We start from the raw sequence: 16603 nt of genomic DNA on the forward strand, positions 1-16603 counted from the left end.
TTGATATATGTTTATGGGTAAAACAATGTCATTATTAATTCAATTACTGTGGTATTTTACACAAAGAACATTTCTATACTACAAGAACATTTTCCATGATACCCTCAGGCTAGGTTCAGGCTATTTAGCCTACTTTTGAATAATACTATTTTAATGTTTGACGCCATATACTGAACCACTCTAAATTAAGTTGGCTTTGTTTTGCTTTTTCCTAGGATGCTGACCTTGGGATTAGGCTTCCTCATCATTCCTTTTCTTCCTGCAAGTAATCTGTTTTTTCGAGTTGGATTTGTTGTGGCTGAAAGAGTCCTGTACCTACCAAGTGTTGGTTACTGTGTGTTGTTTACCTATGGATATAGTAAGATCTGTAGACTTATTAAAAACAAGGTAATATTTCTTCAGCATAATCATTTCAAGTTATTCCAATTGTTTTTAATAAACAGTTATTGGTTAAAGCATGTATTTACTCAATGGATAACAAGATGCTAGTGTAGTATGAAAAATGAAGTGCTGTGGGATCAAATAAGCTAGTTCTGTCTTGCTTGTGGGCTCTGGGTCTATTAGTAACATTATCATAGTGTTTGCTTAGGTGATGCTTGCCATTTAAGTGCTGATCAGATAGCTAAACTCATCCAGTCATCAGGTAATGTACATAGGGTTGGGGCTTAATGGTGTGGTTCACCTTTAAGTAACCTTTTAGTATGTTATAGCATGGTCAGTTCTAACCAACTTTTCAATTGGTCTTCATTATTTATTCTTTATAGTTTTTTAACTATTTGCCGTCTTCTTCGAACTTTTTTCAGCTTTTAAATGAGGGTCACTGACCCCGGCAGCCAGAAAACTATTACTCTGTGAGGCTACAGTTTTATTGTTTCTTGTTTCTTTTTATAACTTCTTTTTCTATTCGGTCCCTCTCCTATTCATATACCAGCCTCTCATTCAAACTACCTGGTTGCTAAGGTAATTTGGATCCTAGCAACCAGATAGCTACTGATAAGCTTCTAAACAAAAAGTGAAATAACTTTGTAGCATAAGCCAAATGCTACATTAAGCCTATTAAAAAGCAGTGCTGTTCCCTGCAGAATGTACCAATCCAAATGTCCCAATGCTCTGAGACAAAAGTACAGAAACAGTTGGTCAAAACAAGTCACCTTTATTTACATATCAATTGTATTTTTTAAAGAAACTTCTAAGCGCTGCAATACTTGGAATTATGGTTATGAACGTGGTTCGCTGTATATATCGTAGCAATCAGTGGAAATCAGAAGAGCTGCTTTTCCGGAGTGCAATTTCCGTTTGTCCTCTAAACGCAAAGGTTTGTTCCTCTCTGGTGCACCTCCTATATGTGGCATATATTATAGTTCATTTTGTCTCATTTAAAACAGTCATGCAACTAACAGTTATTTTTTATTTTGGGTGTCTGTCATTTTTTTTTTTATTTTTACCATTGTTTGCATTTACCCTTTAGACAATGTAGGGCAACATTTTATCGGCACAATACAGAAGATTCTAGCCTTCATAACTAACTTACATTTAACTTTAAAGTCGGGAAAGTTTTGAGACATTTATCAAACTAGTAACTATGTCAGTTTGTGAAAATGTGTTCAACTGCTTCAAGCAGTGTAATAAAATGAAAGTCATTGGTCATTGCACTGCTCAGCAATGGCGCTGTGTACTATCAGCACATGAGCCAAAACATTACATTAAATGTAAAAAAGACAACTTTCAATTCAAACCTAATCAAAATTCCTTAGCTTTCAGAGCAAGTTGTGTGACAAAATCTGATCTACCCCCTAGATATTTATATATATATATATATATATTTCATGTACAATGTAAACACGTAATCTTCCTGCTTTACAACAGATTCTTCAAGACCAAATTGAAGATATAAATGGGGCACCAACACGTACACAAAAAATAAGTGCATGCAGGTGTGCATGATCAAAAACATAAATGCAATTAAGGCTGATGCCTCACATGGCGTTTTTACGCTGCGTATTTTCGAATTCTCTCGGCGGCTGAGAAACACACAATACACACGATATCATCATCCATAGAAATAACTTGAAAAGACTCGAAGGAAACCACACAATGCGTAAATACGCTAGAAAACGCCTTACCACGGATTTTTCAAGCGTTTGCCGAAATACGCGTTATTTGCACAGCAACCTATTCCTATGTATACACAAAGGCAGCTGCCAGACCTAGCGGAAATACGCAGCGTTTTTTACTATTTCGCACTATTAGCACCATGGGAAACGGGATTTGCTACGTCACCAGTACTAGGCTGAAAAACGCCATAGTCAGGGGCTGTGTGGCTTGTGCTGCGTTTTTAGGCTGAGAAAATACGCACTGAGGTGTCCACACTAGCACTCTGTGCCTGGTTTAGGGAGAGCAGGGGGGAGAAGAGTAAATGCGGGATTCACTATACCTGTGCTGGTGCTCCTTCAAACCAGCAGATTCTGAACAGATTCTTTAAGACCTGTTCAGTAGTTCAGTTATGGGATCCATTAACCCGTTATCCAGAAAGCTCTGAATTGCAAGAAAGCCATCTCCAATAGACTCCATTTTAATAAAATAATATAAAATCATTGTTTTTCTCTGTAATAGCAAAACCATACCTTGTACTTGATCCAAACTTAGATAGAATTAATCCCTATTTAGGACAAAACAAGCCCTGTTAAATGTATTTAATGTGTGATTGATTTTTTAGTAGATGTAAACGTGCATCCAAATTATGGAAAGACCCCTTATCTGGCATACCCCAAACCCCGACATTCTGGATACCAGGTCTGATACCTGTAAAAAAATTACCACGTTTTGGCAAAAAAAGATTATAAGGACACAAATAAACCACTTCCATGATGGTATTCTTCTTATAAGTAAACCAAAACAGTCACAACAAGGGTAGTTTATACAGAGCTCATTATCTCTAATTAGGGTGATGTCACGTGTTTATACGGAGTATAAACCACCTAAAAATACCTTCACATAGCATAGAATTGCATAATCTTGTGGAAATGTAGATGGTTGTATTCTTGTGGGTGACAACACATCCAGTGTGACATTACTCTTAAACTAAGTATAGGGGAGATAGAAGTTGTGTAGAAGTACTGCTTTATAGATGTGTGTATAGAAGATAGGGAACAGCAGAAGACCCAGTGGCAGTTGGTAAGACAGGGCTGGCCTCTGCCCCATGGCCCTGTGGTCTGCACCTTACTTTTGTTCGTTTTAACCCCCTTTAGTGCTCTGCTCCTTCTCCCTCTGTCTGTTATAAAGGACTTCTTATATCTTTTTAAATAATATACAATAAGCATATTTAGCATAAATTAAATTATCATTTGGCGTAGATTTTAGATGTAAATTTTTTTTTTATAACACTTTTTTTGTACACTTAAAGGGGAACTTCGGCTTCTGAACCAAAATTTGAGCCCCATGCAATACTGATACCCCTAGTATACCTAGCAATGTTATCTGTTCCTTCAGAAAGTATAAATAAATACCATTTTATATGCTGAAATCCAGCTGCAAAGCAGTTTTTCTCTTTCTGCATCATTCAAAATCCTGGCTGGGGAGGAGGGACTAAACCAAAATTTTACAAATTGTAACAACTTCTTCACAAGCAGCATGCATGAACTACACAACCCACAATGCATTGCATGATTACTTTTGTTAGGGATTATGTTATTTCAGACTGCAGTTGCTTTTTTCATTGTATTCCTAATGACACATTTCAGATGCTGGTTAATCTTTCAGGTACATTACAATGTGGGTAAAAATTTGGCAGACAGAGGATACCAAACAGAAGCCATAGAATTTTACAGAGAATCTGTAAGGTATGACTGACATTGTACAGTCCTCTCTTGTGTGTGGTGTTATTTTGTTGTTTAAATGAAAGCAATTTATAATTATTTTAATGCATAGCAAAAATTTACTGTATATGTAATGCCAGTTATCAAAATTAATCAATAGATGTTAAACACAAATATCTGCTTTCCTGTTCATCTTGTTTTCCTTAAATATTTAACGGTTAAGCTGGCCATACACGTGGCGATCCGACGATGTTTCGTACGACCATCGGTCGCACGAAACATCGTCAGATCCGCCACACACCATTCAGGGCTGAATCGGCAGGTAAGGAGGTAGAAACAATAGGATTTCTACCTCCTTCTGCCGATTCAGCTCTGAAGGGAGAATTTTGGTCAGGCGCCTTCTATGGCGCCCGATCAAAATTTTCTAACTTGGCCGATCAGCGAGCCGACCGATTTCAGCAGCTTCCTGCGATATCGGTCGGCTCGCTGACATGCCATACACGCACCGATTATCGTACGAAACGAGGTTTCGTACGATAATATCGGTGCGTGTATGGCCACCTTTAACATAGCCGATATACTGGGTATTTTCTTGTAAGCTGCCATATATGGGTACTTCACATACTAAACTGAGACCCCCCGCAGGGTGTAGTCTGCAGAATAACAGAACACCCCAGTATTGCCATTGGAGATAGTCAGGAAATGCTGTTGGGAACTTTCCGACTGGTGTCTGTACATGCATGGCCAGTGAGCTGACTGATGTATGTTTCCTACAAATGATTGTGTTTGCAAGATAGCAGTAGAAAATAGGTTTAGAAGATTTTTGGAGTTTGTTTTGTAAAAATATCTTCTCAATCTATATACACTATGTGACTAAAAGTACCCGGACACCTGTCTGTCCACCTTTATTATTACAAATCCCATGGTTTTAGTATGAAGTTGGCTGTCTTTTGCTGTTATATTAGTGTCTACTCTGCTGGGAAGGTTTTACACTATATGGGAAAACATTTTTAATTTTCTTTCATTTAGCCCCAACATGATTAGAGGAGATTACTAATGTTGGCTGATCAGGCTTAGCTTGTACTTTCATTACAGTTTTCTTTCATAGGAGTTAAGTTAGATTAAGGTCAGAGCATTGTACTGGCCATTTCTTCCACTTACACCTAGCTTTGGACATGGGTGTATTAACACTGAAACAGGAAACACCCTTCCCCAAACTGTTGCCATAGAGTAGTAAAAGAGAATTGTCATGAAGGCAACTTTATGCTATGACAGAGTCTTCTCCAGAGAATACTGTACATGTCCACCTCTAGTGATGCATAAAATTTGATTTCTTTTTTGGATTGTCCAAATACGGAATCTTCTGCAAATGATTCAGCCCAAATCCAAACCATAATGTGAAATTGCAAATTAGTTCAAAAGCAAACAAAATTGTAACAGAGCCAAACACACTAGATATATGCAGTTGGGGAGCTTACCCCATTTATTGTGACCACCTTTGATCAATATTTCGGGGGGGGGGGCACACCCTCCCTTTGTTCCTCAGTGTTCAATTGGTCCAATGGTAGGTATATTCCAAAAATTGTTTTCTAAGATGGACTATGGTAATATGGACACTGTTTGCCTCCCAAGCCACTTTTTGGAATATACCTACTATTCTACTTTTAGAGGGACCTTGCCGGTCTTGCTGAGGACTTGCACCACCAGTGCAGTAAAGGAATTGAGCATTTGGGTGTGTGATTAAGGTAATTTTGTTTATAGGTTCAGAAGCTTGCCAAAAAAGGCTTGGATTCAGCCGAATCAAATCAAAGGGCAGTGTGGCATGATGGATGTTGCACATATTACAGATACAGACATGCTAACCTATCATTGTATTTGGGTGGGTGGCTCTGAATTAGGCCCTAAACATCACTTTTTTATATCCCCAAATGTAAGCTGTCTTTTATTTTCATTAAAATGATAACTCCCTTAAGCTGTACTAGTGCAACAATGTTGGATTCTTTTGTTTATATAAAGTAAACGTACCGGCCACCAGTGAGCCTTTTTTCCTATATATAATAACAAGTACTGAACTGACGCTATAGATACAGTAGATACATACAAGTGTTGTACTGCTCTTACAGCTAGTTCAAAAGAAACCTGCTGTGTTTGGGAGATTCTTCATTCAAAATGTACTTTATCTGAGAGCTAGAAGTAGTTTGCTGCTTTTAATACCACTTCTTATAAGCAAGTCACCATTTCTAAAGGAGGTTGCAAATAGGATAGCCGTGTTAGTGGTCAGATATACTAGTGACTGATGTGTAAATTAGAATTATAGCTAGATTATCAATAAAACTTTTGGTTTTAAATGTTTAACCATTTTAAATGTAATACACCTCCTGATGAAATGATGTTTTTATCTTTGAACTACATAGGCTGAATCCCAAATATGTGCATGCAATGAACAACCTTGGAAACATACTGAAAGAGAAGGATCAGCTTCAGGAAGCACAACAACTCCTCTCACGGGCTGTCTCTATTCAGTAAGAGAGGGATTGAAAAAAATTTAGGAAGGGTGTGGTGGTGATAAAACACTGCATATGTTTTGCAGTAACAACCACAATTGTTTGTTACATTCAGGCCAGATTTTGCTGCTGCATGGATGAATTTAGGTATAGTTCAAAACAGCCTTAAATACTTCGAAGAAGCTGAAAAAAGCTATTTAACTGCAATCAAGTACAGAAAGAAATATCCAGACTGTTACTATAACCTTGGCCGCTTGGTGAGTCTGTCTGTTACTTTTGTTATAAAACTATTTCCTTATTACAGATTGCTAGAACATCTGTGTAGTACCTCTAAAGCTTCAATGTCCAGATCCAAGATTTGGTCAGTTGGTCAGCCAATTAAGGATCATCTACTCCCATATATATGTCTGAAATGCTTAAAATGGACCTTATGGTTCCATCTTGAAACAGGGTATTGCAGAACTAAATTAAACATTTTAAGCAATGTCTTTAGGTGCTCAAGCATAGAAACCCACATTATTAGAGTATGGGTAACATAATATATTAGAGCTCATGGAATATGAAATCAAATCTAGCAGATCTTATCTTGAAGGCTGCATTCTGTATACTGACACAGGGATATAAAGCTTGCCAGTAAATAGTAGGAGAACACATTACAACAGAGCACAGTAAAAGTGAAATAATAAAAAAGTTATATATGTTAATAAGTACATCCTAACTACTGACTTTTGTGAAGAAAACGGTTCTTTCTTCTATTTTGTATATAGTTATGATATCATACCTAGTTCATTTTGTGGGGGGTTTTGCATTTATGGGAAAGAGCATATGGTTAGTAAATAGGTTTTTGCTTTTAGATGCCATTTAGTGCATCTCTGCCCAGTCTGTAGCCATCCAGCCGCTGCTAACCTCCATCCATTCTAAGCCAGTGAATTTGCTGCCAGCTTTTTATCACCTGTGTTGCCATGGATATAACTGCAGTGAAGCACATATAAGGGGGGAAATATCATCTTGTTAACACAAAGGAGTTCATAGACTGATGGTAAAGTAAGAGCTTCTTTGAAATTCTAAAATGACATCCTATTCTTTATTTTAATTCTCATCTTTCAAAATGTGAAATAAAGGCTGAGAACTGTTTTAACCAAAGAAATGTTTAAAGTGCCACTTGAAAAGATTATATTCCCACAATCAAGACATTTGAAATATCTTTGTCTGTGACTAATATGCAGCTTGTCCATAGGGCCTAATAAAATCCACTAGTTACATAATAATAGCATTTAGCTACATGATAGCAAGAATGGCAGTCCAAATGTATTTCCCCATTTAAATTCTGGCTATTTTAGCCTCAAGTTATATAGTGTATTGTTGCATTTTATACCTGTAGTGTGGCAGTGAAATTTCTTTAAAAAAAAAATATGCTTTATGGAATGTAGTACAGATTCTGGAAAAAGTATACCGTGGAAGACAGTACATTGTGCTTCAAGGTTATTGGGGTGACATTTTGCCATCCAGTCAGTTTAAATTACCTATCTGACAGATATGATATGTATTAACATTCCATTACGGGAAGATTAGTTGCTTGCGGTTAGATCTCGATTACCACTGGGGACTAACCTCTCTGAAATGCCTTTCCCTCAGAACCTCAGAGTTTTATCACAGGACCTACAGGTATCAGGTATTACTGATGTCAGAGTACATGAGGACAGCACCTCTACAAAGTCAGTAGAAAAAAATGGCACCCATAAACATTTGCATGAGTCTACCTTTAGCATTAGGCTGCACAAATGAGATCTACACAGGGCATGTCCAAAGTAGATTTTCTTTTTTTGCTCTTCAGAAAGGCATCACCAGGGCAAGACTACAGTTTGCCCATGGACAGGTGTTCATATACAAACTTTATTCTTGCCCTGGACTTCCGGAATAATGCACTTCTGGGGATGACCCCAATACTAGAAGAATTGTTTGATTAAAAAAGCAGACAGCATTTCACCAGAATAACCTGTGCACATAGGTTTCCACATTTGTGACAGTCTGTCAATAGAGTCACTGAACCTAACAGGGTTAGTCGTAGGTGGTCAAGGACAGATGGTAATCCTAATATAAGAGCAAGTGACTTCTAGTGTATAAGGTAAAGGCTGGCTAGAGGTTAAACGGGGATTGTTTTTGGCAAAATCAAAATATTTTCCCTTCTTGGGGATTGTGCAGCATTTAAAGAAATTATAAGCAAATAATTATAATTTTTACAATTGATTTCTCTTTAATAATAAAACAGTACCTTGTACTTCATCCCAACTAAGATATAATAATCCTTATTGGAGGCAAAACTATCCTATTGGGTTTATTTATTGCGTAAATAATTTTTTTTCTGTAAAGATCCCTTATCCAAAAAAAACCCTGTGTCCTGAGCATGCTGGATAACAGGTCCCATACCTGTATGTTTGTATTTATATATATATATATATATATATATATGGGAGGGCATGAATTTAGATATATTATCATGCTTAATTGGGTATGTATAATGATTGGTTGAATGCACTATTTAAACACCGTGGTCACTTCTGGGTATTATCCTGACGACGGTCCCTTGTGGATCGAAACGCGTCGATGTGAGTGTGGAGCAATAAAACTTTTTTGATACTTTTGAACAATTGGAGCCGTGAGTGCTTTCTACTGCAGCTATGTATATATATATATATATATATATATATATATATATATATATATATAGTAGAAAGAGTGCCGCACACACAGGGACTTGATACAAAAGAAAAAGTGGTTTTATTGAAAAAATTCCAACGTTTCGAGCACAATCTGTGCTCTGCACAGATTGTGCTCGAAACGTTGGAATTTTTTCAATAAAACCACTTTTTCTTTTGTATCAAGTCCCTGTGTGTGCGGCACTCTTTCTACTATATTTTTGTTTTTTGACCTGCACCAAGGGCATTTGGACTTGTATAGGGTGTGCTCCTCCCTGTATACTATATATATATATATATTTACCCTTGTTTGTATATGGTATTCATATGTATTTTTGCACTTGTTAAATCAGTCCAGTGGCATTTTTGCAAATAGCTTTTTTAGCTAGTGTCTGCTATTTAGAGACTTAATTTCAAGGTTTATCTCACTAACTTTAAAGTTACAACAGTGCCATATATCTTTAGCTAAATTATAACTATACAGAAGCCTGCAATAGAGTACATCTTGCCATTATTTTTTCAATGATAAGTTCCATACAGTAAAGTTTCAGGAACTGAATTCCTACAATTGCTGTGTTAGTTTGAATTTAATGTACAAACATATCAGTTTGTTGTATTGGGAATTGTGCCATGGCATTTGCATTAATACAAGAAGCAACAAAGCTTATGTTGCACTGTTGGCTCAGTCAAGAAGCAAAGTTTCCGTTAGCAGAAGATGACAACCTTTGGTGGCAATGATTGAGGAACAGAACTCTTCAGTTATAACCTGCTCCATCGGGGTACAGTAGAATTTCTAAATGTAGAGCTAAACTTTAAGCCAGTCCATATTTTTTTTATTTATGTGTGCTTGTGCTCTTACACATTTTTTTTTTAGAATAATGAAAATGCTTTTTTTTCCCTTTGGTTTTAGTACGCAGACCTCAATCGCCATGTGGATGCACTGAATGCTTGGAGAAATGCCACATTTTTGAAACCAGAACACAGCTTGGCTTGGAACAATATGATTATATTAATGGATAATACAGGTACTTTTCTATTACTTGCTTCAGTTGAAATTAAATTTTGCCGTGCTATGTGCATTTTGTGCCAGAATTGTGATCTGTTTTGGGGTTTTTTGTAGCCTTTAATTCCAACACCAGATTACATTTTCAGTAACTTATTTTATGCTGCTATTCCTTTTCTGTAAAGTAGTCTGTTGGACTGATACATCTGAAAACTGTAGAAGTGATATTTTGCACATTTCACCTGCTTTTTCTCCTCAGGCAACTTGGCTAAAGCTGAAGCTATTGGAAGAGAAGCCCTGAAATTATTACCAAACGACCACTCTATAACCTTTTCTTTAGCAAATGTATTGGGAAAAGCACAAAAATACAAGGTTTGTCTAAAAAAAGGTCTATAGCCTGCATTGATCCCTACTTGAGATAGTAGAGATCCTGGTCAAGGCTCTAGTGATAGTATATTAAGTAAACCTTTACTATGCTGATGGTAAAAAAAAAAACCCTTTTCTTCTGTTTTAGTGGATCATCTTGACTCTTGTTCTATCCTAGAGTTGTAAATTGTATTATCCAAATCTTTGTATACATTTAAAAATGATGACCCTGGCTGGGGGTGGGGGGTGCAGTTTGCTGTGCTAACGTAGTAGTTAGCCTATTATGACCATGCCTCTTTTCTAAGTTATATTTGTTTCTGAAGTCTTAAAATGTGATGTTGGAACAATAATTTTCATTTTATGGCTCATTCTTGGGGTTCAATCCTAAAATGATGCACATGTTATCTAAATGATATATAAACATAGGCAACATTGTATTTCTGATTATTAAATCAAATCTCCTTTTAGTGCATGGCCACAAATGCTGCTTGCAGTCTTCCTGTCTGGTCTTCAGCCTCATGCTTGTACCGATGCATTACAGCATTAGCCCAACATAATTGAAGTGAATTTCAGAATAAGCAAGTAAATTGGTAGCATGTTGAAAAAGATATATAAAGCAGCATGCAATTATATTTGGCTCTAACAATACAGATAGTGGTCACTTTTCTTCAGTACTGTGGCAGCAAAAAATAAGTTGTAAATGTCTGCAGTATGGGACACTCAGCATTTGCATATTGCCATGTATCTGACATTAAAGGAGACTAATAAAGCTTCCTGCTGATTGGCTCGGATCACACATTCCTAAGGGGGGGGGGACAAATCCTGTTTCTTTTGACAGAGAACTCAGTGCAGCGTTTCTGTGGGTGCTTATGGCTGTATTTACATAGACCTTTCTGATAAAGCTTACTTAGTTTTTACCTTTCCTTCTCCTTTAATGTATATTTGTGCCAAATTATACTGTAAACTGTAGCAAAGACTTCTTTGTTAATTCTCAGTTTAGGTTTTACTGACGTTTCATACACAGGGTCAGTTTTTGAGCACTAAACAGGGCAGAGCCCTGGGCTCCAATATCTGGAGTCCCTCCTTTACCAGAAATTGATTTCTGAAAACATATAAAATTATCTTATAATATCTTTACCTTGATATGTAGTTTTAATATATATATTTTTTTAACAGTATCCATATATAATTGGTATTTAAAGGGGCTGTTCACCTCAAAATTACCTTTTAGTATGATGTGGCCAATGATATTCTTAGACAATTTACAATTGGCTTTGCTTTTTATTGTTTGTTATCTTTGATTTTCTTGGCTTTTTGTTCAGCAGCTCTTTAGTTTAGAATTTCAGCAGCTGTCTAGTTGCTAGGGTCCAATTTACCCTAGCAACCAGGCAATGGTATATTGACTGGTATATGAATAGGAGAGGGCCTAAATAGAAAGATAAGTAATAAAAAGTAGTGATAGCAATAAAATTGGAGCCTCACAGAGCAATAGTTTTTTGGCTGTTTGGGTCTGGCTGAAAAGAGTCAGAAGAAAAAGGCAAATAAAGCAAAAAATAAAAAATGAAGACCAGTTGAAGTTGCCATTCTAAAACATACAATATTTTAACTCAAAGGTGAACTCTCCCTTTAATTATCCCTGTTATTACAGTGTTTACCGAAGGTCTTTCCTGCCTAAATATAGCCCAGCAAAAAGTAGAAAATATTATATTCTTTGATGGTGAAGTTACTGTCCAGAAAAAAACACAAAAGAAATTCCCTTTAAATTAATGCTAGTTATCCTTCTACTAAAGATCTGACTTTATAAAGTATCAAGGGTTTATTAATACAAAAATCTTTTCTTTTTTTTCTTTTAGGAATCTGAAAGTTTGTTCCTTAAAGCTATTGAAGCCAACCCTTCATCTGCAAGTTATCACAATAATTTAGGTAAGAGCTTGACTGATTCAGTCATTTGCATTATTAAACAGAATAAACTGTTGTCCAGGTAGTCTATTTTTTCTCAGAAATATTCTTATTGATGGAGAGAAAGTTAATTATCAAGCGTATTCAAGAATGAAACATCAAAAGGCGTATGTACAACAGACCATTCTCGCTGTGTAGTAATTGAAAGGGGTAAAATCGATTTCAATCAAAAATAAGTGTGCACAAAAGCCCTGCATATTGAATTGAAGCGCCACTATTATGAAGAGATGGCTGTTAGCAATGTAAAGGCCTCCTTGTGTAACGCTTTTGTTTAAGAGCCGCATGAAAAGAATTAAAAAATGTAAGAACCCCTTTTGAAGCCTATTCTTTCTTACAACAGAATGCTGTCAAAGTTTTCAGAACATGCTGAGTTAAAGCATTCATGAAAGGCAATAATATTGTGGAGGAAGTGGACACGGCATAACACAGATGCACATTAGGTCAATCAAATGATTTTTTTAAACCATTGGTGAGATGATTAGCAGCACACATTATATTCTCAAGTCAATCAGCTTTCCTTATTTGTCTAAGCTCTTGTTATTATGGCAGCTTGTCTTCCAAGGCAGTCAGCTCTTAAAAAAAACCTGCACACATATTTATTATTATTATTATTTGTATATAAATAAATTGGAAGTAAAATCTGCCATTACCTAAAAGTGCCAGAGAAAACCGGATTATACTCGTGGACCTTCATATGCTTTTAATGCTCAGTCATTGAAAAATGCTTGTTTTTGACTAAATCCATTCATTACATGAAGAGACTGAGACAATGTTTTATATTCACATTTCAACATTAAGTCAATATTCTTGCTTAATATTATAAATGTTCCCAAAAACTTGCAAATATTATCCATTATTAATTAAGAAATGATAGTAAATATGTTTGCAAAATATTGTTAACATATTGTCACTGGGGGGGATGCCAACATTTTAGAAATTCCCCCAGTGATCATAATCGTGTACCTACTGCAGGAGTGTGCCACTGCCATCTTCTTATTTTCTAAATCTTCTCTGTTCTGGAACGTGCAGTAAAGTGACAAGCCAAATTTAGAAGGAAAGCTGGCTTTCTGCATTACAGTGTACATGCACCTGGCCCAGGGCCACAGAGAAGAATGAAGAAGCAGTAGAAGATGGCAATGTGGTGCACCTATAGAAATATCTTAAAAAAAACAAACATCAACCTGGGGTCTTGGGTAAATAATTATAATCACAGGGGGGTACCTAATATTTGGCACCCCCTAGTTCCTCTCCTTTAAAAAGGACTAAATACAGATCCTTTTTAGCAAAATAAATGCATCCTAATGGTGTGTGAGTGTAGCCAATCAGTCTTAGCCTCACTAAGCCAGCCCTTGATTTCCTTTGTGACCCAACCCCAGCTTTATAATTTTATTTTCAGCTGCTCCTGAAAAAAGACCCCCGCAATCACCACAGATTACATTGCGAGACATAATAAATATCATGACACAGGATTATCTCTTAAAATTCATATTCAATTAAAATTCAGTTTGTAAACCACTTACGTTGTTTTCCATTGGGTGATAAAGGGCAATTCAAAATAGCAGCCCTTCCGCTATATTTGTAATCTTTGATCTCCCTATTTATGGGTGGTTAAATTGCCAGCACTTTAATTTTTAGCTATCTTAATCATGCAACCTTTAGCCAGTCTTCCTTTATTTTTACTCTAAAACAATCTGCTTCATCCAATAACACTAGAGCACCATTCTACCCATTCAGTAATAGTTGAGGGAAAAATAAGAATGTTATTTTCATGACACATTTTCAGTAGAGGCAACACAAAGGTTCAACAAACCTATCTTAAAATAGTAGTCAAGTGCATGAGATTGGTTAAGTGTGGTTTATTGCTTTGTATGTGTGAAGCCTGAAATTTGCTACAGACATGGGCACACCTGTTACACTGGGGGCTGCAGGAAGGGTCTAAACAGCAAACATAGTTGTCACATCTGCTGGTTGGAAATGATCCTGGGAAGACTGCATCCCTGATTCAGGTGCACAACCCCTTAGGCTCATTCCTTAGGGAGTTGTGAAGGAATAGCATTCGCTTTAAGTGAATCACATTGTACAGAGTGCCAGTTAACAATTTGTTCCTTTGCCCAGGAGATGTGTGCTTGGCAGACAAAAGGCAGACACTTTTATTTATACACTCAAAGCATGTTTGCTCTGTGTGCACTAATATATATCCGGGGCAGAAAACTGGTTATCTAGGAGCTGTGTTTTTCCAACAAAGTTAGTCATCTGTTCAGTGATTTATTCATCTTTTTCATGTGGCAAAAATTCTTATGTTGGAATGTACATAATCTAATGCAGTGCAGCTTTAATGTTTTATTTCAAGAATAATATTTTTTGTTACCCAAACATTCTAAAGAATCTTGCTGTTTCAGCTGTCCTTTACCATCGCTGGGGAAATCTGGACCTAGCCAAGAAACACTATGAAATCTCCATGAAGCTTGACCCTTCTGCTCCAGGGACAAAGGAGAACTACGGTCTGTTGAAACGAAAGTTCGAACAACTGCAGAAGAAAGCCCGTGGGTGAGCCATCCCACTCTGAAGCGGGAACAGCAACAAATTACAGTTTCAGGCAACTGGTTTTGAACCAGCATCTTACTAAATCTGGGCCTGATTCTGTGTATTTCACTTACTAGTAATAATGTAGACTTCTTGGTACTCAACTTATGGTACACTGATTCAGAGGCCTATTTATTATACTTTGTAAAATTAAATTCGCATGTAAAACAAAATGGAGGAGTTTGCTGTCCAAATTCCAGATTTTACGTCATTATTCTACGGAAGTTCCGGTGGAAGAAAAAACGTATAAAAAACTCACGTCACTGTTACTCCGTTTTTTACACGGAAAAGCCTGACAATTTTTTCGACATTTTTAACACAGCTTAATAAATCTGCCCCTCAATGTGCTTAACTCTTTATATGCCACAGATCATAGAATCAATGGAGTGCCTGAATGTACAACCTATGCTTCTGGGTTCCTGCTTATTGAGTGCATATTGCAAATTTCACAGTAACTTGTGATCCCGCACAGTGGCTGGTACTCAAAGGGTTAAAACACCCTTTCTTTTTGGCAGAGTTGAAATAACTGCACGGATCCAATAAGAGGTGATCTCATACAGAACAAGGCAAACTTTTTTTGAAATGACCATGCATGAAATCCTAATTTTTGTAAAGGTACAATAGTGGGCTAAATAGAAAATTTGGTGAGTCTTATAGGATTTTTTTAGTGAGCACTCTTAGTTGCTGGGATACGAGACATATAAACTCACGGGTCTATATAACCTTTCCTAATGCTGCATGAGCCTCCTGGGGAACCTGAGATTTCCAAAGGAATTTTTTCACATTAAATTTGGAAATGTAGCTTTAATATTTGTTTTGGGTTGAAAAATGCACTTTACAGTTCATCTAAATCCACTATGTGATTGCCCTCAAGTGTCTGTTTACATCTCATATGAAGTAAATCAGTCTCCTTGTTTCCTGTTATATTTACACCGTTCTTATCCTTTTAGAGATTTGTACAATGCACATTTTCACCCCTTGCAATTTCCAAAATGATTTTGTCTACCTTTCCTGAATGTTTGTGTGTCTAGTCGTAAGATATTTATTTTGTGCTGGCTGTCAGTGGAACTTCAGTCACACTGCAGATTTAGAATGCACGTAATTGTAATCATGTGCATCAGTCTAAATGGGTTTACATTGTAAATACATATAGTAGGATTTTTACAAATAAAACCATTCTGTAGGATCTGTAATGAGTATTGATTTATTAGGTAGTGGATTAAGCCCATATTAGTGATTAATGATTCAATACATTAAAAGCACTGAAAAATGTGTGACAAGCCTAGTATACTTTTTTATGGAAAAAATTATTTTTGGGGGCAATTTAATTGATCTTCTTAAAGAAGAAGAAAGTCATTTTGGCATTTTACTGCCAATAGATTCACCACATTAGTGCCGCCTAGAACACTGTATATCTGCAGAAAGCTTTGCCATACCTGAGTAAACAGCCCTAGAAGCTCCCTCCATTTGTTTAAGATAGCAGCTGCCATTTTAGCTTGGTTTCAGTAGCTTCCTGCTGCAGCTCTAGCCGTTGGTAGCTCAGATCACACATTTATAAGGGAGGGAGTTCTTAGCATTCTTGAGGGGGGAGGGCAGGAGAGAGCTGCAAAGACTCTGGCCCCGGGAATGAAGGATTTTTATGAGAGAGGAAGTCCAATACCAAAGAACATGTTTACA

General features: G+C 36.7%; 1 protein-coding gene across 1 annotated transcript in view; it reads left to right on the top strand.

Moving 5' to 3' along the window:
• tmtc4 (transmembrane and tetratricopeptide repeat containing 4) overlaps positions 1-15189 on the top strand; it is a gene marked incomplete at its 5' end in the record, with an annotated part of 32704 nt that extends 17515 nt beyond the window's left edge. The window contains 9 exon segments of the mRNA NM_001128014.1: positions 216-387; positions 1184-1315; positions 3760-3839; positions 6230-6337; positions 6435-6576; positions 9926-10040; positions 10278-10390; positions 12238-12307; positions 14743-15189. Of these exon segments, the coding sequence (NP_001121486.1) occupies positions 216-387; positions 1184-1315; positions 3760-3839; positions 6230-6337; positions 6435-6576; positions 9926-10040; positions 10278-10390; positions 12238-12307; positions 14743-14894 (1084 nt within the window). The 3' untranslated portion in view covers positions 14895-15189.
• Between the last annotated feature and the right edge of the window lie 1414 nt (positions 15190-16603).

Source organism: Xenopus tropicalis, chromosome 2, assembly GCF_000004195.4.
Source record: "Xenopus tropicalis strain Nigerian chromosome 2, UCB_Xtro_10.0, whole genome shotgun sequence".
In the NCBI taxonomy this organism is placed as follows: Eukaryota; Metazoa; Chordata; class Amphibia; order Anura; family Pipidae; genus Xenopus; species Xenopus tropicalis.